The 21888-nt window shown below is 37.2% G+C and overlaps 1 protein-coding gene across 1 annotated transcript; it reads right to left on the reverse strand.

Moving 5' to 3' along the window:
• Positions 1 to 4077: 4077 nt before the first annotated feature.
• LOC131531078 (serine/threonine-protein kinase/endoribonuclease ire-1-like) lies at positions 4078 to 20558 on the reverse strand. The gene is made up of 8 exons (XM_058761625.1): positions 20303 to 20558; positions 14906 to 15535; positions 14638 to 14795; positions 5969 to 6189; positions 5108 to 5284; positions 4860 to 4970; positions 4698 to 4786; positions 4078 to 4372 (listed from the first exon to the last, which is right to left on the reverse strand). The coding sequence occupies exons 1-7, from the start codon at positions 20556 to 20558 to the stop codon at positions 4705 to 4707; spliced, it is 1635 nt and encodes a 544-aa protein (XP_058617608.1). The 3' UTR covers positions 4078 to 4372; positions 4698 to 4704.
• Positions 20559 to 21888: the final 1330 nt, after the last annotated feature.

Consider the following 21888-nt stretch of genomic DNA (forward strand, 5'->3'; position numbering starts at 1 on the left):
TATGAGGCTTTTCCAGGAAATAAACAAAATAATACACTATTAGACATATTACTAAATACATAAAACAATGAGGCAGGGTAATTGTATTCTTATGTATTTTACACAACAATATATATATATATATATATACGTATACCCGTATTGACCCGAATATAAGACAACCCTGATTATAAGACGACCCCCCTTTTGTAGTCTTGTAAAGAAAGACTTTTTGAAAATCAAATCTTGTGTTTTACTGAGAAATTTTTAATTCTATTTTTTTTCTTAAATGATTTTCATATTGCATATTTTTCCTATTTAAATTTTTGTTTTGAAAATATGGTAAATACTGGTAAAATGTACCAACAATCACATTTAAAAATATACACTTTTTGATATACCATAAAAATAACAGGTAGGCTATCCATCTCATAGTAGTCTACCAAAATGTTATTAACAGTAGAAGTGAAATCTTACTGTAGTCTTCAAATCTGGGTACTGTCTTATGTTTTAAAATCACTTACAGAGGAAGTTTGTTCCCATCAGACTAACATGACAGTCACAACTCATGCCGCTGTAAGCTTTTCTTTCTCTTTTGTTTTCACTCGCGATCTTTACAACACACACACATTACATCACTTATCTCATGGCACACTCGTTATATGTGTATTTAGCGCCACCTATTGTTGTGGGTGTATTATTGACATGTCAAAGTCTAGACCCCGAATATAAGACGACCGCGTTTTTTTCAGATGCATTTCCAAGAAAAAAAACATCATCTTATATTCGGGTCAATACAGTATATATATTTGTGTATTGAAACCAAAATCTTATGGGTTTGGAACAACATGGCATTGAGTAAATGAGGACAGAATTGTCATTTTTGGCCTGAACTATCCCTAAAATGTACTGCCTAACAAAATAAACATATAGTGTGTGTTTTAAACTGCATTGGTTGATCAGCTGAATCACACACTGGAAAAAATGTTTAGTCGGTTCAACTTATAAATTGTACGTCAACTGGTAACATCTACAATAACTGGTTTTGTTGAAATGAAATAAATGATTTAAGATTACTGATTATAACTGAATTCAACCAACCTGAAAAAACAAGTTTTACTGAAGCATAACTGTTAGTAGATGTAACCTGATTTCTCCAGTTAGGTAAAATTACTTAAGTTTCATATCTTTTTTTTATTATTATTATAAATTATCAAAATCATTTTCCACACTGTAAAAAAATAAATAAATAAAATAAAAAAAGGCAAAATGCATGGCAGCACAGAGTGCTAAATATTTACCATGAATAGAAATAACATTCCTGAATTATCATTGTGAAACATTCTCTGTAAAATATAAATCACTTGCAGTTAACCATTACACTGAAAAAATATATACTTTGGCGCAACCTAAAAATGACTGTAATTTGTTACAGGTCAATTTATTAGTTTTCCTCAAACTATGCTTTTGATTTGGTTGACATTTTAAAATTTAATTTGATGACAATCAAAATAGTTATTCTGCCCAAGAAAAAAAATAAAAAAATAAATAAAAATGAAATACATTCACACAATGTTTAAATATATATTTTTTTTATTATTATTATAGAGACCAGGAATCTTTTTTTTTTATTTAAATTTTATTTTTTAAATTTAACTTAAATGTTTATTTTGGAAAAAAAAAAAACTTTTTCTATAACATCCAAGCATATTTTTTTTTTTACTTTGGACAAAACTAAATAAAAATGCTGTAATTTTGTTACAAGCAATTTTATTAAGTTTCCTCAAGTGAAATTTCTGATTTAGTACAAACTATATTTTTAATAATACCTTAATCAGTTTATTTTCTTTAGTCACAACTCACAAGACAAAACTTTACTTGATGTAGGTCAATATATATATATATATATATATATAAATGTTTTGCTTTGTCACAACTTAACTTTTACATTACATTTAGGCATTTAGCAGATGCTTTTTTTTTCACCAAAGCGACTTATAAATGAGGATAATAGAAACAATTAAAACCAACAAAAGAGCAATGATATGTAAGTGCTGTGATAAGTCTCAGTTATGTATGTGTGTGTTTATATGTGAATAAAAGCCAAAATTAAATATGTTCATCATAAAGCAATCTTATCTCTTCACAAGAAAACAAAAACAAAAAAACACTCAATTCATCTGGAATACTTTTAAAGGTGCCATAGAGTGGAAAACTGTATTTAACAAATGATTTACAGATCCTGAACACCACTGACAAGCATCTGATCTTGTAAAATGTGTGGCAAGTACTGCCGCTCCATAGTATAAACAGAGTATGTGCCATTGCAAATCTCAAAAGTGAAAGTGAAACTAAAAAGCGATCGTGCATTTGAAAGCAGTTTCAGTGCCCCGCATATTAATAGTGGCTCCCTGATGCCTACATTTTATATACAATATAATTACCCCACGATATAATTGTAGTATTAGTATTAAATAGTAGTATTAAATAGTATTGAAATATATATTTTGTTTCTGTGTTTCCTTCCTGCTGTGAGCTACTGAAATGAGCCGCACTGTGAAACAGCCAATCAGAGCAGTGCTCCACATTATTATTCATGACCCCTCCAAATAAGGTAATAACAGACCATTTCATTCTAGGGACAAATCCTAGGGTTGTAAATGGACATGTAAAACCGTTTCTGGAGATGTTTTGCCCTTACCTAAGCCACATACCTTCTATGTAGATATCAGAGAACAATTTAAAACATTGTATCAATGCATTCTATGGCACCTTTAAAACACCTTTACGACCTTTGAGGATATTCTAAGCTTTGGTTAACTGAACCCTCAATGGGTGAACAAACTCTCAGGTTTCATTAAAATATCTTAATTTGTGTTTCACAGATGAACCAAAGTCTTATGGGTTTGGAACAACATGAGGGTGAGTAAATGACAGAATTTTTATTGAAGTCTCTGTTTCCATCTGTAGAAACAAACAAACAAACAGAAAAAAAAAGAAGTAATTTTTAACCGGGGAGCAGTTGGAGGTTTGGTGTCTTACTCAAGGGCACCTCAGTCGTGGTATTGAGAGCACTGGACATTCACTCCCCCCACCTACAATCCCTGCTGGCCCGAGGCTGACCACTTGCTGACCACTTGCAGAGTCAAGTCAAGTCACTGTTATTTATATAGTGGTTTTTACAATGCAGATTGTGTCAAAGCAGCTTTACAGTATTAAAAAAGTGGAAATGGTGTGCCATTCTCCTCTGGCCGAACGAGACCAGCAGTTCTATTCTAGGTTGAAACAAAATCAGATTGAGCAGAGGATCTGGTTCCCGAGGTCTTGTCCTGATGGCCGTGTAGATGATGAGGTCTTCACTGGGGATCTTTCTCTGGGGCTCATCTAGATCTCCTGATCTCCGCTGATGTTCAGGGCTGTAGAGGTCATCTCTAGGTGCTGATCCACCATCTGATCTGGATACGGACTGGATCGGGTGGCTAGCTATCAAACTGCCATCATTCATGAACCCAACATAAACTGGTATTGGGCCTGAAGCGTTAATATTAAACTACTTCTTTTTTATTTTTATTTTTTTTTAGAAAGGTAGAACAAATCTTTACACAAACGTTCTACAACTTCTAAATCAGAGACACAAAGACTTTACAGACTGAAACAAAGGAAGCATTGTGCTGTTGGTAGAGGCCTCAGTGTCTGAAGTGACAGTACTAAAGTGACTGAAATAAAGAACTAGATAAAGGACTTCTGGCTGTTGAGCAGTCTGACAGCTTGAAGACAAAAGCTGTCCTTCAGTCTGGTTGTCCACATGGAACGCAAGTGTCTTGAAAGACAGTGAGCAACTCCGTTTGTTTGTCCGAGGGAGCAACAGTAACTAAGGGGGGCGGGGCTTACCGATAGGTCAATTGGGTCACTAGTTACCTTAAACTAATTCAGCTAAAATCAGAATGAGAGTAAGAAAAGAGAGAAACAAGCAGCCTTACATATTTGATTGAATTTATTTATTTGAATGATGTGAGAATGAGGACCTATTTCATTCCAAGATAGACCAAAAAAGATAACGGCACCAAGATAATCCAATGGATAATCCATAACAGATAATCCCCCACAGAAAATGGTTAAAATACATAATAGTTTAAAGGACTAATACACTGATTTAAAAAGACAAAACTCCTTATTGATGATCCTTATACACTTTATTGATAATAAGGCAAGGAGATGGGCCCAGAATATGAATGCACTGCGCTAAATTACATGTTAAGTGCCAAATGCAGAATAATATACTGTGTCCTCTCTGCATTTGCAGTATTTCCAGTTCAAGTCTTTAGCCACTCTGTGTATACTGATAAAGAAGTCTGGGAAGAGAACAAATATCTTCTTTTCTTTAAAGTCTGTTCTGTTAAAACAAACAAACAAACAAACAAACAAAATAAATAGAGTGTATTACCTGCCTAAAAATGTATCTTGACAAATTCAGCTTCTTGCTATGAGTCTCTGAATTTCATTTTATTGTTTACTTCCTCTAAGTAAATATTTGAATTGCAATTCTGCATCATGTTTGCTCTCTCAATTCAAATTCAGTTCAAATTCTAGAACTGAACTGGAATCTCAATACAATGGCGCAAAGCCCTCTTAAACAGATCAGTTTGACACTCATAAAAAGACAAATGACAGAAATAAAGATATAACTGGGATCTGGATGAATATTTTGTCTCACTTACGTATGCACTAGTTTGTTGCGCAAAAAACGCAGCAGGCCAAGAACATCCCCCAGAATCTTTTTGTTAACATCTGGCCATATATTTGAAAGCTGCAAATAAAACATACAATGTTAAAAACAAACAGATATTTCTCAGCTCATACTTACACTTTCATTCACTTACCTCTGATTGCCAATCAAAAAAACGTTTTCCTTTGTGACCTCCTCCGCAGTGTTGAAGAGCTTCCAAAGGTCATTTAAATCCTCACCCACTGTAGCAATAATGTCATTTCTCCTGAAGGACAAAACATGAGCGCGTTAAAGAACACATAAATCACATTTTGTTGTGTTAACTACACAAATGTAATTTAAAATAAATGTAATTTAAGCAAAATACATGTATATTATGGTAGATATATATAAGTAACCTACTTCTTCTCATTCTCAATTTTAAGTACATCGAAGGCCTCGTCAATGGTCAGTGTTGCTGTTGGCTCTCTTCCCTCTGTGTGCTCCTTATCTTTTATGTACAGGTCATGAAATTTTGCTAAAGTCTCGTATTTCTGAATTTCAGGCCTATCACCCAGCTTTCTAAGGACTGTATCTTGCCTGAAGGAAATAGAAATATTCAGTCTCTGAGCAGGTTCATTCAGCAATAGGTGTACATTCAGAAAGTGCCTTTCAAACCCAGCATACACCATATGCATGTTTCTATGAGGTACGATGCAGTGTTTTGAGATTTAAAGTGATAGTTCAACAAAAATAAAATTCTGTCATCATTTACTCACCCTCATTTTATTTCAAATCATTATGGCTTTCTTAATTTCTGTCTAGAACACAGAAAATGTGAATATTCTGGCCACACCTGTCAATACATTGAAACTAAAGGAGGGCTGTCCAGCTCTAAAATGACAAAATGGCATCATAAAAGCGGTCCTTATGACTGAATTGTAATATTTGGGTGAACTATTACTTTACGATTCTCAGACTCACAGCTCAAGATAGATGCCAACCTAAAATCTAGTAACAAGATCCTGGCAGTGATTCAGAGGAGAGTCAAGAGTAAACAGAATAAACTATTTCAAGCATGCAAGATGTAAAGAAAGTTTGCATTAGATGGATCTCATAGAAGTACTGTAGGTGGCAAACATCATGAATATTCTTTCACGCAGATGAAACAAATACATTGTTTATACACTAATACACTAGATAAACTAACTTTAAGTTTACATTGATAAAACCGGCAAAAACTCTGAGCTTCTATAAAAAATATTTTAAAAATGAATTATTCACCTGTCATCATCCCAGAAGTAAGGGTGATCTAGGACCTCATCAATGGTCAGTCTTTCTGCCAGTTCTTTTTTGATCATCCTATCTACGAGATCCTTTGCTACTATATACTGCAAATCTTCAAGAAAGTACTGCCCTGTCTTGATGTTCTCCTCACGATCCTTCACGTCCCCAAAAGGATGTTTCCCGCCAGAGAGGATGTAGTACACCAACATCCCAGCAACCTGTAATAAACAGACAAAGAGCTTATAAAGAATCAACTGTGTGATTAGAATCACATTTTATCAGTAATACTTCATAAACAAATGACATTTCTGTCATTAATTATCTTCATACACTTTATTTTATTAAAAACACAAATTATGATTTTTAAAAAATATTATTCTGGTAACTCGTTTACAAATAATATAAACAATCAATCAGTCAATCAATGTAAAATAGAAGTTTCATATTTGTATAATCTTTCAGTATTTCTGCACTACCATTCAAGCGTTTGGGGTCAGTAATTTATTTTTTAAGAAATTAATTATTTTATTTAGCAGGGAGGAATTTAATCGAGTAAGTTCAGTAAGGATGCTGAAAATTCAGCTTTACTATTATATTACTATTACGATTGTTGTTATTAATTTAAGATTTTCGGATTATAGCAACACTGTAAAAAATTGCTGTAAAATTTACAGTCACTTACTGGCAATTTTGGTTGCCAGTAAGACTGCAAATTTACAAAAGTTATGTAAATCAATAATTACAATTGTACAGTAAAAATACAGCAAACTCTTGCATGCTGTAAAATTGTTGATGGTGTAAACAGTTGGTTAACTTATTTAATTTGAGTCCACTGAGAAGGAATATTTCTTAATATAAAACTGCAAACACTTAATTTGTAATAGTAAAGTTACTAAAAACATGACTTTAACTCAAATCGTTGCAGTTTATCATCAGCTATAGCACACATGTATGTGCTAAAACAGTGGTTCTCAACCGGTGGGGCGCGAGTAGGCTACAGGATGGGAGGGGAAAAAAACTAAAACAAAAAAAAATTTGCTAATTTTTTTTAGCAATAAAATACTGTCATAAACAGTTATAGTTTTGTATATACAGTCGTGGCCAAAAGTTTTGAGAATTACATAAATATTAGTTTTCACAAAGTTTGCTGCTAAACTGCTTTTAGATATTTGTTTCAGTTGTTTCTGTGATGTACTGAAATATAATTACAAGCACTTCATACGTTTCAAAGGCTTTTATCGACAATTACATGACATTTATACAAAGAGTCAGTATTTGCAGTGTTGGCCGTTCTTATTCAGGACCTCTGCAATTCGACTGGGCATGCTCTCAATCAACTTCTGGGCCAAATCCTGACTGATAGCAACCCATTCTTTCATAATCACTTCTTGGAGTTTGTCAGAATTAGTGGGTTTTTGTTTGTCCACCCGCCTCTTGAGGATTGACCACAAGTTCTCAATGGGATTAAGATCTGGGGAGTTTCCAGGCCATGGACCCAAAATTTCAACGTTCTGGTCCCCGAGCCACTTAGTTATCACTTTTGCCTTATGGCACGGTGCTCCATCGTGCTGGAAAATGCATTGTTCTTCACCAAACTGTTGTTGGATTGTTGGAAGAAGTTGCTGTTGGAGGGTGTTTTGGTACCATTCTTTATTCATGGCTGTGTTTTTGGGCAGAATTGTGAGTGAGCCCACTCCCTTTGATGAGAAGCAACCCCACACATGAATGGTCTCAGGATGCTTTACTGTTGGCATGACACAGGACTGATGGTAGCGCTCACCTTTTCTTCTCCTGACAAGCCTTTTTCCAGATGCCCCAAACAATCGGAAAGGGGCTTCATCGGAGAATATGATTTTGCCCCAGTCCTCAGCAGTCCATTCACGATACTTTCTGCAGAAGATCAATCTGTCCCTGATGTTTTTCCTGGAGAGAAGTGGCTTCTTTGCTGCCCTTCTTGACACCAGGCCATCATCCAAAAGTCCTCACCTCACTGTGCACGCAGATGCACTCACACCTGCCTGCTGCCATTCCTGAGCAAGCTCTGCACTGCAGGCGCCTCGATCCCGCAGCTGAATCAACTTTAGAAGACAAAAGTTTTGAGAATGACACAAAAACATTCTCCAAGAGCAACTTCTCCCAACCATCCAAGAACAGTTTAATGATGAACAATGCCTTTTCCAACATGAAGGAGCACCTTGCCATAAGGCAAAAGTGATAACTAAGTGACTCGGGGAACAAAACATCAAAAATTTTGGTCCATGGCCAGGAAATTCCCCAGACCTTAATCCCATTGAGAATTTGTGGTCAATCCTCAAGAGGAGGGTGGACAAACAAAAACCTACAAATTCTGACAAACTCCAAGCATTGATTATCCAAGAATGGGCTGCCATCAGTCAGGATGTGGCCCAGAAGTTGATTGACAGCATGCCAGGGCGGAGTGCAGAGGTCTTGAAAAAGAAGGATCAACACTGCAAACATTGAGTCTTTGCATAAACCTAATGTAATTGTCAATAAAAGCCTTTGACACTTATGAAATACAAATAATTATACTTTAGTATACCATAGTAACATCTGTCAAAAAGATCTAAAAACACTGAAGCAGCAGACTTTGTGAAAATGTATATTTGTGTCATTCTCAAAACTTTTGGCCACGACTGTACATAACTCCTGAATAAAAATGAAAATGTGTTTGGACTGATTTAAAAAAAAGAGTTTTGAACAAATTTGATTGATTTGTCGATAGTGAGCGCAAATGCAGGTGATAAGTGGTTTTATTAAGCGAGTCATTGAGTCGTTCATTCAAACAATTCGTTCAAACGGCCGATTCATCAAGAATGAGACAGATGTTTGTGCATGGGTCATTGAATCTTTGACTCAACCGATTCGTTCAAAACACTGAATCATTCAAAACACGATTGAGTGTTGCTGTGAGATATTTGTTTGGATTCATCGGATCTATTTTCGCTGCTAAAATAGACCAAAACAGTCATTATTTCGTCTAAAATGTAAGTGACTTAATATTATTAACTTGTTTGTTGAACTGTCCTCAAGATGGCGCCGCGGATGGCAGCCATGGTTTGTCGCTGCTTGGTACTTTACTAGAAACTAACTCGCTCCCTGGCAAATAAATCAGACGAACTACGACTCCTCACCCTCACAAACAAGGACTTTTTAAACTCCACTGCGCTTTGCTTCACGGAAACCTGGCTGAACGGAGCCATCCTGGACAGCGCGCTTCATCTAACGGGCTTCCAGCTGTTCAGAGCAGACCGTGTCACCGAGTCCTCGGCGAAAACGAGAGGCAGTGGATTATGTTTTTATATCAATGAAGGCTGGTGTACAGACATGACAGTTTTAAAGATGATGTGCTGCCCAAATTTGGAAGCTCTCATTATTAACTTTAAGCCTTTTTATTCACCGCGGGAGTTTTCCTCGTTTATTCTGGTGAGTGTGTATATTCTCCTGACGCGCGCGTGAGCGCGGCACTAGAACTGCTGGCCGATCAAATCACACACACAGAGCAGCGTTATCCGGACTCTTTCATTATCATTCTCTGTGATTTTAATAAAGCTAATCTCACCCGTGAACTGCCTAAGTATAGACAGCACATCACATGCCCCACCAGAGACAGAAATATACTGGACCACTGCTACACTGTCTTAAAGGATGCATATCACTCTGTTCCCTGTGCAGCGCTGGGACTCTCTGATCACTGTTTGGTTCATCTCCTACCAGCCTACAGGCAGAAACTCAAATCTGCTAAGCCTGTAGTAAAAACTGTAAAGAGATGGACTGCTGAAGCAGAGCAGGATTTACAGGCCTGCTTCGAACTTACTGATTGGAGTGTTTTTGAGGCTGCAGCTACTGATCTGGACGAGCTTACTGACACCGTGACGTCCTTTATCAGTTTCTGTGAGGACATGTGTGTACCCACCAGGACTTATTTAACATTTAACAATGACAAACCTTGGTTCAGTGCAAAACTCAAACAGCTTCGCCAGGCCAAAGAGGACGCCTACAGGAGTGGGGACAAAGCCTTGTACAAACAGGCCAAATACACACTGAATAGGGAGATAAGAGTGGCAAAATTAAACTACTCTGGAAAGCTAAAAAAACAGCTTTCAAGCAATGATTCTACATCAGTGTGGAAAGGCCTGAAAGCCATCACCAGCTACAAGAGCCCATCCCCCAGCACTGAGGCCAATCAACAACTGGCTGAAGACCTGAACGAGTTCTACTGCAGGTTTGAAAAGACTGGTCTGACACCCCACACCCGCTCCGACCGTCTCACAGCACAGCCATTCACACCCTCACCCTCCCTCCCCTACTGTTTCTCAGCCTGTACTCAAGATCTGTGAAGATGATGTATGCAAAGTCTTCAGAAAGCAGAAGATAAGGAAAGCCAAAGGCCCAGACGGTGTCTCTCCAGCCTGCCTCAAAGCCAGTGCTGTCCAGCTATCATCCATCTTCACACTGATCTTCAACAGATCACTAGAGCTGTGTGTAGTGCCCTCCTGCTTCAAATGTTCCACCATCATCCCTGTACCCAAGAAACCAAAAATCACAGGACTTAATGACTACAGACCTGTTGCTTCTGTGGTCATGAAGTCATTTGAGAGACTGGTGTTGGCCCACCTGAAGGACATTACTGGACCCTTGCTGGACCCCCTACAGTTTGCTTACCGAGCAAACAGATCTGTGGATGATGCAGTTAATATGGGACTGCACTACATCCTGCAACATCTGGACAAACCAGGGACTTATGCAAGGATCTTGTTTGTGGACTTCAGCTCCGCTTTCAACACCATCATCCCGGACACCCTTCAGAACAAACTGACTCAGCTCTCTGTACCCACCTCCATCTGTCAGTGGATCACCAGCTTCCTGACAGACCGGCAGCAGCTTGTGAGGCTGGGAAAACACACATCCAGCACCCGCACCATCAGCACTGGAGCTCCTCAGGGCTGCGTTCTCTCCCCACTGCTATTCTCCCTCTACACAAATGAATTGTAGACATGTCCAACGATATCAGAGAGCAACTGATAGAGTTTGTAAAAAAGAGTCCTTACTACGTGCTGCAGCTGGACGAATCCACTGATATTGCTGGGCAGGCACAGCTCCTCACCTATGTCAGGTATCTGCGGGACAAGGTGATTGAGGAGGATGTCCTGTTTTGCCGGCCTCTTCAGTCGCACACTACAGGAGAAGCCATTTTCAATGTCCTTGATATTTTTATCCGTGAAAATGGTTTGGCTTGGGACCGATGCGTTGGCCTATGCATTGATGGTGCGCAGGCAATGACGGGGCGTGAGCGTGGCCTAGCTGCTCGCGTTCAGCAAGTAGCTCCACTTGTGAAATGGACACATTGCATGGTCCATTGCGAAGCACTAGCTGCTAAAGAAATGCCGGTTCTTTTTGACTCCGTGCTGAACCAATCCGTGAAAATGATAAATCTCATCAAATCACGGCCGCTAAACTCTCGCTTGTTTGGGGTCCTCTGCCAGGAGATGGGGTCAGGGCACGAACAGCTGCTTCTGCACACTGAAGTTCGCTGGCTCTCCAGGGGGCGGGTGTTACAGCGGTTGTATGAGCTGCGAGAGGAGGCGAAGTGGTTTTTGACAGAAATCAAATCAGATCTGGCGAAGCATATGGATGACACTATGTGGCTTGCGTCTCTGTCCTATTTGGTCGATATATTTGACCGCTTGAACGGCCTCAACCTGTCTTTGCAAGGCCGCGAAACTCATATTTTGCTCCTTGCAGACAAAGTGCATGCCTTCACACAAAAACTAGAGCTCTGGCATGGCCGCATCAGTCGAGGGAACTGCGACATGTTCCCCAGCCTTGCAGACTTTATCACTGATGCAGGCACGTCACACGATTTCTCCTCCCTATTTCAATCAGCGCCTGAGCACCTGTCAGCAATGAGAAAACAATTTGCGACGTACTTTAAAGAGGATTATCACTCGTTTGCATGGGTTCGAGATCCGTTTGTGTGCACAGCAAACGAGCTATCAGTTGATATGCAGGAACAGCTTATTGAGCTGAAGAGTGACAGTAGACTGAAGGAACTCTTTAGCTCCTGCCCTCTTTCATCATTCTGGGCAGTACTGATGCAGGAATATCCTGAATTCTGTGACGTCGCCTTGAAGATTCTCCTTCCTTTCGCGTCCACATATTTGTGTGAGGCAGGATTCTCAAAAATGACTGCACTCAAAATGAAATACCGCAATCGTGCACAAATCGAGGATGATTTGAGGCTATGTTTATCAAACATTGAGCCAAGAATTGAGGATCTTTGAAAGGCAAAGCAGGCTCAGGTCTCACATTAACATCACCTACCTGCAAGCTTCTGTAAAAAATGCAGATGATGCCTACTATTAGGCCTAGTAATAATAACAATAATAAAGCATAAATTAATATCAGCCGTCTGGTGCCAATTCCCAATTATAGCAATAGCCTAGTAATGATAATAGGCCTATACTGATGATAATAATAATAATAATAACAACAACAACAATAAAGCATGTAACCTCATATAATTATATAGCAATAGCCTAGTAATGATGATAGGCCTACTACTACTCATAATAATAATAATAATAATAATATTAATGTCTGCAATGAACCAGCTTTGGGGGGGCCCAGCTTGCAAAAGGTTGAGAACCCCTGTGTTAAAACACTTAACGAAGAGATCATCACTGTATCAGCAACTCTACAGTTACTGTCTTTAAATAAAGCAGCAGAACATCAGTGTTATTGGCTCATCATTGACTGAAGCACAGGCTCTACTCTCCACCACAAAACTACATTAAACTAACAGATCTCTCTTGTGCAAAATAATACAGTTCAGTTAAATATTTACTCTCCTTATAGATAACACCTGCTGTTAACAAGCAGAATCACTGAATGAAAGAGAAACAAGAACTACAACTGACTTCAGCCACAGCCTTAGATGAACTCAACTGAAATACAAGACATCATTAAATCTCTCAAGATCTGATTAAACAACTCCACAAACAGCATTACCAGCTTCACACATTACAATTTGACTTTATTTCTGTCATATGTCTATAAAAATTATTTGAGAATTAACAAAAGTTTAGTTGTTTTATTGAAAGCGTTTAGTTTGACCTCACCATTGTGGCGGTCAGGGTTTGCTTTAGTTGGGCTCTTGACCATCAAATTTTCATCTTAGTTTTTTTCTGTGCTTTTATTTTTGCTTTTTTTGTGTTGAGTTTTAGTAGCATGTTTTGTGATGTTCAGAGTTGATCTGTTTATTTATTTTGTTGATTGTCACCGTTGTTGAGATTCATACGCCGATTCTTGTCTGTGTGTGTCTAAATGTTTCCGTTGTACTAAAGGTTTTGTGCATAAGATGTTATTAAAATTTGCCAGTAGCAGTTTGCCATCTTATCCAGGGTCATATAGCGATCGTAAACACCAAATTAACCAAAAAAAATCCACACCATGTCTTTAAAGATCAGCCTCTGAATGAGATCAGTGAATCAGGCCACTAGATAATGATTATGTCATTATCAATAAACAATCAAAATCACACAGTCACAAAATTTCCTGGCTTTTCTTGCTATAACAAATGTGCTTTACAAACACAGTTACAACAGACAGAAAAAAGCTAAAATTATAAATCAAGGGTCAAGAGTCCAACTAAAGCAAACCCTGACCGCCACAATGGTGAGGTCAAACTAAACGCTTTCAATAAAACAAATAAACTTCTGTTAATTCTCAAATAATTTTTAAAGTAATTCATTCAGTTTGTTTATTCTGAATTTACTGTCTCCTGTACATTCAAAAGTTTTGTGGTCAGTAATATTTTTTTTTCAGCAAGGATGAATTAAATTGATCAAAGTTAGGAAAATTAGGACTCTTATATTCTTCTACATCTAACAACAAAATACCTGCATTGCTTACAAGACATTGTTGTCGCTACAGCTGCTTAAGCGCGGAGAAAATGACAGACTTTCGTACAACTGGCTGAGGGTGGAAATATGCTAATATGGGACAGTACATCAGAGGTTGTGGGAGGGGCCTGAGCAATATGACATCATACTGGCTTGATAACTGTTTAGGTTTTTGGGAGATTAAAATAAGGATTTGTTGAGCACTACTGTAAGGTTGTGTAACCCTGTCTGCTATACATGTTTCAAAATGATTAACAGTTGAAAACATTGAAATTTCAAAAAGTTATCAAAAAGTAATCAAATTTAATCAGTTACATTACTTTAATAAAGTAATTGAAAAGTTACACTACTTATTACATTTTAAGTAGGGTAACTTGTAATCTGTAACCTATTACATTTTCAAAGTAACCATCCCAACACTGGCTATAGCTGATAATAAACTGCAACGATTTAAGTTAAAGTCATGTTTTTAGTAACTTCACTATTACAAATTAAGTGTTTGCAGTTTTATATTAAGAAATACACACCATCCCAACAATTTTACAGCATGCAAGAGTTTGCTGTATTTTTACAGTACAAATGTAATTGTAAATTTACAAAAGTTCTGTAAATCAATAGTCTTACTGGCAACCAAAATTGCCAGTAAGTTTCTGTAAATTTTACAGCAATTTTTTACAGTGAACTTAAAATATTAGAGTTTAAAGCTAGATGATCTTTGCAGCTAATGCATGATATCTTACAAACCTGGATGTCTGAGCTCTTCTTGTAACCTCTGTGTTGATTCAGGATCTCGGTTGCTTCCCAGCCACGAGTACCAGCTCTAGCAGTATGCAGTGTGCTTCTGCCGTCCTCCAGTGTACGACTCAAGCCGAAGTCGGCCAGCCTTGCATTTTTTCCTGAATCTGTTGAGAGAATAGTGCAGAGTTTTTAAGTCACCTTAAATACAAAGTATAACATTACTTTGATAAATCTCTTGTAAAGCCACAAAAGCCGTAAATAAAACCTGTAATACCTATCAAAATATTTCCAGGCTTTATATCGCGATGTATCACTCCAGCACGGTGAAGAACTTGAAGGCCATGAAGAATCTCCTCCACTACTTTCCTCAAAGCAGTGTCTTTGTCTTTTTGTTCTTCCTGACGAATAATTTCCATGTAATCCTCCAGATCATATTCACAAAGCTGTAGTGCAAGATAGTAAAAGTCTTCATCCTCTGCGAAGTCCACATACCTGACGATGTTCTTGCTCTCAAGATTTAAATCCTGTAGATGCTTTAGTTCATTTTCAAAGTATTTGCTTTCCTGTTGGTCCTTGATTATTTGTTTAATGGCCACCTCAGTGCCATCTTCCTTCAGACCAAGATATACTGTGCCACTTCCTCCAGAGCCAATCTTGTACTTAGAGAAATAGATATTTCCAACTTTTTTCCTGGAGGAATCTTCCTGGAGTTCCTCTAATTTACTTCTGTATTTTACTGAGGATCGGTTCCACCTGATGATATCAGTACCGTGTCCTGCAGTGCTGTAGTTGATGGTCACTGGGCCTGTGATGGTGTTTCCAGCGAGTACAGGAGCATTTACAGCCACTCCCATCTGAGCAAGATCATCACTGACTCCAGTGTGACCACCGCTGCTCATCTGAGCTGGAATACAAACACAGAGATTCAGTACATTTAATTCACTAAATTTGTCATGTCTCTTATTGAATAAAACATTCAAATCACATCATCCAGGTATATGTACTTGTTTCAATGTGTAATTTGTAAACTCAGTACAGAGATCAGGGCTTCAGGAACAGCTGTAATGAAGCATCATAGACGTGAGGTTATCTGACGGAGAGACGCAAAGCAGTTTAAAGCAGAGTCCTGCACGTGTCCCGTTTGGTAAACCTTCACCAGCAGTAGCTGCTTAACAGACCACCGACTCGTTATCAAGTCAAAGTTTGCTCGTTGTGTTCATGGCCATCTGCTTGCCTTGTAGTACATTAAATTAATAAACTATATATAAAATTTGATCTTTTAATAGCACTATTTTAATACATTAATCCATAAGTGTTTGTGGTTTTCTGCGGGAGGTTTAAAAGCGCTTAACGAGACACTTTGCGCATTGCGTTCATATTCTGCTGTTCTGTAGCCACGGATTTGCGGATCTTGTCTTTTTTTTTGTCCTACAGATGACTTGCAGGAGGACCCTGTACGTTATTTTACTAAATTAGTTTTAATCGTTTAACCACCACAGCGTCTCGTACAATTCCTATCGACTGCAAGTGACAGCGCAGGTAGCAGAGAGTGCAAGTGAGGATTGCAAGTGACATTGTAATTTACTTTATTTTGTATAGTCTTCACTGCCTGCCTACACTGTAAAAAATGATTCACTATATTTACTCAATAAAATTGAGTAATCCACTATATTTACTCAATAAAATTGAGGTAACAATTTGCACTTAATTTTTTTGAGTAGATTCTATCCTATATATTGAGTAAAGAGTACCTAAATTTTACAGCTATGACAAACTAAAAGAAATTAAGTAATGTCTACCTAATATTTTTCATTAAATTACATAACTAATTACTTATAAAAATTGAGTAACATTAACTCTATTGTTAGTAGGCAACAGTTCATCGCTGTAAAACCCAACAAGTTAGGGTAACAAACCATTTGAGTAAACCGATTGCCTTAAAACATTAAAGTTTTTAAAACTAACAATTATGAGTGCTCTGAACTTATTTCAGTCAGACATCTACAGAACATCTTATTGAGAATTAACTAAGGTTTAGATGTTGATTTATTGTTTCAATTGAAGTAACCTTGTTAGAGATCAGTGTCTGCTTTAGTTGGGTTCTTGACCCTTGACTTCTGTGTTAGATGGTTTTTTTTTTCTCTGGTTGTTGTAACCATGTGTTTCTCAAACATATTTGTTACAGATCAAAACCCAGAGGAAATGATCGGTTGTTGGTTGTCATATGTTTATAATGACAATCATCTGTAAGTGAACTGATCTCATTGAAAGTGAGCACAGACTCGTTGTGTGTCTAATCTCTGGTTAAGTGAATGTTGCATTGCTTACAGTAAAAGTGTTTCTGTGACAGTCAGTTAACAAAGGAGTTTCTAAACAGTTTGTCCACAAAAAGTTTCAATCTATGGCAGTAACTGGACTCACACAGACATCAAGAATCAGCTTGTGAACCTCAACAATGGTGACCATTAAAAGAAAAGAAAAATCATGCTGGGTACTAGCATAGTACAAAACTCATCCATGGCTCCCAGCATGCATTGCAGCATGATTTTTATTTTCTTTTAATGGTCACCATTGTTGAGGTTCATAAGCTGATTCTTGATGTCTGTGTGAGTCCAGTTGCTGCCATAGATTGAAACTTTTTGTGGACAAACTGTTTAGAAACTCCTTTGTTAACTGACTGTAACAAACACTTTTACTGTAATCAGTGCAACATTCATTTAACCAGAGATTAGACACACAACGAGTCTGCGCTTACTCTCAATGAGATCAGTTCACTTACAGATGATTGTCATTATAAACATATGACAACCAACTACCGATCATTTCCTCTGGGTTTCGAGCTGTAACGAATATGTTCGAGGAACACATGGTTACAACAACCAAAGAAAAAAAAAAAACCCATCTAACACAGAAGTCAAGGGTCAAGAACCCAACTAAAGCAGACACTGATCTCTAACATGGTTACTTCAATTGAAACAATAAATCAACATCTAAACCTTAGTTAATTCTCAATAAGATGTTCTGTAGATGTCTGACTGAAATAAGTTCAGAGCACTCATAATTGTTAGTTTTAAAAACTTAAATGGTTTAAGGCAATCGGTTTACTCAAACGGTTTGTTACCCTAACTTGTTGGGTTTTACAGCGATGAACTGTTGCCTACTAACAATAGAGTTAATGTTACTCAATTTTTATAAGTAATTAGTTATGTAATTTAATGAAAAATATTAGGTAGACATTACTTAAATTCTTTTAGTTTGTCATAGCTGTAAAATTTAGGTACTCTTTACTCAATATATAGGATAGAATCTACTCAAAAAAATTAAGTGCAAATTGTTACCTCAATTTTATTGAGTAAATATAGTGAATCATTTTTTTACAGTGTACTGTTGTAAAATGTTGAGAGATTTGATTAAAAATAAATAAATAAAATAATAAAGTCTGAGTCTGAGAACAAGTGCATGCCTGCGTCCCAATGTGCATACTATCCATTCTAAATTCTGTGTGATATTAGTAATTTTCAATACTATTTAGGGCAGATAGGGTGGATAGTATGCACATTGGGACACAGGGAATGTCTGCAGCAGACCCTTCTCAGTGAATCTGCTACATCAGTTCTGATACTGAATGATTCTCAGTGAATCTGCTGTTGTAGGGAAGCTTTGGGACAAACTACTTCATTATAATCGGATCTTTATTGAACTGCACCGTTTAACCTCTTAACTGTCACTGTCCACCCTGTGGGACGCCTACCTTTACTTCACTATTTTACAATTAAATCCTAATCTAATCATGACAAACTATATATCGTTGGAAAGGTCTAAGACTCCTAAATAGGTATTTTACCACTTTTTCTGTTAAAAAATTATGTAGGAAAAGTAATAGATTAATTTATGACCAGAGGTGTCAAATCCAGGGTCAGAAAGTAAAAGTCCTGCCATGTGTTTATTCCACCCATGAACTCAGCAGCTGATTTCACCAGAGGAGGAACCAACTCATTCCTTTCAAGTCACAAACGAGTCTCGAGTCAAATCCCAAGTCCTCAACGAGTTGAGGTAATTAAGAGATAATTGAGAGACTAATTAAATGTTGATTGTGCATTAGTGATGAACACCTGCTGTTATTGAGAATTACAGAGGATCAGATGTTGATGTTTTATTGGTTAAAATGATGCCACCATCATGGAGATCAGTGTTTGCTTTAGTTGGGCTCTTGACCCTTTTAGTAACTGAGAATGGATTGCTTTTAAGCAATTGCAATATTGCTTCACAACAAACATTTGCACATTGCTGAATTAAAAGCTTGAGGAAGCAGATGAGCTTTTGGCTTTTATGTCACTTGAATGAACATCATGAAGGTGTCTCTCTTTGGTTTATTTACTGACGTTCAGCTGTTACAAAACTGCAGGAATTTACTATTAAACATATATATATATATACATATATATATACACAGTATATTGGATGCAAACAGGTAAGCACCTGATGATTACCTCATCATATGAAAACAACTAACAGTTGCTCACTGCACAGCACTGATCTCTCCGCTTTACAACAGCACATGCATTGCTACAGAGAGATCTAACACAGGAGTCAAGGGTCAAGAGCCCAACTAAAGCAAACACTGATCTACATGATGGTGGTATCATTTTAACCAATAAAACATCAACATCTGATCCTCTGTGATTCACAGTAACAGCAGGTGTTCATCACTAATGCACAATCATCATTTAATTAGTCTCTCAATTATCTCTTAATTACCTCAACTCGTTGAGGTCTTGGGATTTGACTCGAGACTCGTTTGTGACTTGAAAGGAATGAGTTGGTTCCTCCTCTGGTGAAATCAGCTGCTGAGTTCATGGGTGGAATAAACACATGGCAGGACTTTTACTTTCTGACCCTGGATTTGACACCTCTGTTTATGACAAGAGTGCACCTGAAAAAAATCTACATCATGACATGAATTCTGACCTTTGTCACAGAAAGTCTTCTTAGTTGCCTTTTTCTCTATCACGAATTAGAAATCATAAGAAATTATTTATCAGTAGAAAACTTAAAATTTCAAAATTCATCCTTTGAAACCCATTTTAAAATCAGACATTGCATTACCATGTAAATGGTACATTAAAATCATGTTACAAAATATTTTCATTCATGAATTATAAAAAATTAAGTTTGGATAGTGCACTATAATGTCTCTGTTCAAAACGGTGAGTGACAGTTAAGGGGTTAAACAGTCCTGTCAATCATCTTGTCACAGTTAACAGCCTCCACATTTATTTTTAATTTCTTAACATACTGTACAGAAATGAAGAGGCATGTTGGTCTGACACTGGTGGGTTTTTCACGTCGAGAACTTTCTTTCACAATATTGTTGCAGATTAAATATAATGTGCAAAACATTATTTATATACAGTATATATATATTAATCACACAAAACCCTTAATCTAAACCTCTCTTAACCATCGTCCTGCATCTATGCCATGTTTGTAGTTTTTAACACTTTATTCATGTTTGTAGTTCTAAACAAATAGAACTGGGACTCAGCTGAGAGTTCAAAAGACAAAGAAAAGTCATGAGGAAATCCTCTGGGGGCTGTGGCGGTGCTGTGAAAGAGGACAGTGTAAGTCAAACACTGCTAAACAGTTACACGTTACAGTCACAGTGAGATACCTTGCTTGTGTTTGTTCTCCAGTCGTTCAGCCAGATGATTCTGGTTCATCTTCCTCAGGATGCCGACTGTGATCTTCACTGCTTCTTCTGGTCTAAAACACGCCATCAGCTTATCCACTGTTGTTAACCTATCTGCGTCCTCCATTTCAGACTTAGATATACGCTCATGATCGTTCACTAAGTGCCACTGAAACAGCTTCAGATCAGCATTTAACAGCTTCTCCAGTGATCTCAGAAGCAGACCTTCAACACCCATCGTCCTTCACCGATTCACAGCTGCAGGACAAGAAGAAAAGATCTGAAAGAGAGTTGTGTGTAAATCTGAAAAAACTGAAGGATTAAACCAATGCTTTGAGTTTCGTCTGTACTGAAGTACACAATGTCTCAATGCCATCTGATCTAGTCTAGAATGAATGGCTGCAAAATACTTTAAATTGGTATATGTCAGTATTTTATTTATATAATAATTTTCGAAAACTAATGAAACCAGTTTTTCAAAGTGATGAGAGTGAAACCCCGGGAGAATCTGTGTGTCCTCTAAAGACCCACACAGTTTGTTCACACTGATCTATAATAGAGATAAAGCAGTGTTTTTATCATCCGAAACGTGCTGCGACTCATATTCCAAAGTGACTCATGATGTAATTAACGTAAACAAGCAAAACACATCTGTATTGGTGCAGAATGAGAGGTATAGCCGAGCACATTTCACACAGGCTGCGAGCTTCACTTTCACTTTAACAAGTCGTGTATGTGTCATGCTCAACTTATCGTTCCATAAAACCTTAATATATTTCACAATACTTCAGCATGTTATTATTAAGTGAGGGTCATTTTTCAGGATTTTTTAGCCAAGCAAAGTCTCTGAGAACCTGACAGCTTGTTCTTCTGGAGACTCCGGGAAGGTTGCAGTTCTGGAAAATGGTGGCGCTGGAGACTAAATGTTTCCTGATGGTTTCTCACCTAATTCTTCACATTAATTCTTCATTCTTTTGCAGTGAACGTGTATTTTCTTCTCCACCTGTTTTCTTCTGACGCCACTGGCGCAATGAGCATTTCACTGTCCAATGGTCATGTCTTAACTTAGCAGTTTCTGTATTGCATTAGTTTTGAATATTTCTCATGGGGATTTAATATTTTTTGACTTTTCAGTCTGAGTTAAATCTCTTTTTTGGCTCATTTTATCTGTAAAAGAAAACCTGCTTAACACCTGAATATAAGCAAAGTCAAAGTCACCTTTATTTATATAGCGCTTTTAACAATACAGATTGTGTCAAAGCACCTTAACAATATCAGAATAGGAGAATAGTGTCAATAATGTAAAATGATAAGATTAAACACTCAATTTTCAGTTAAAGGCATTTCATTATTGAATTCAGTGATGGCATCGTCCAGCTCAGTTTAGTTTAAATAGTATCTGTGCAATCAAATCAATGATACCGCAGGAAAATAAGGAGTTATTCAATTCCACACTGTAAAGAATTGCTGTAAAATTTACAGTAACTTACTGGCAATTTTGGTTGCCAGTAAGACTGTAAATTTACAAGAGTACTGTAAATCAATAATTACAATTGTACTGTAAAAAT

The sequence above is a fragment of the Onychostoma macrolepis genome, chromosome 22 (assembly GCF_012432095.1).
Source record: "Onychostoma macrolepis isolate SWU-2019 chromosome 22, ASM1243209v1, whole genome shotgun sequence".
Lineage (NCBI taxonomy): Eukaryota > Metazoa > Chordata > Actinopteri > Cypriniformes > Cyprinidae > Onychostoma > Onychostoma macrolepis.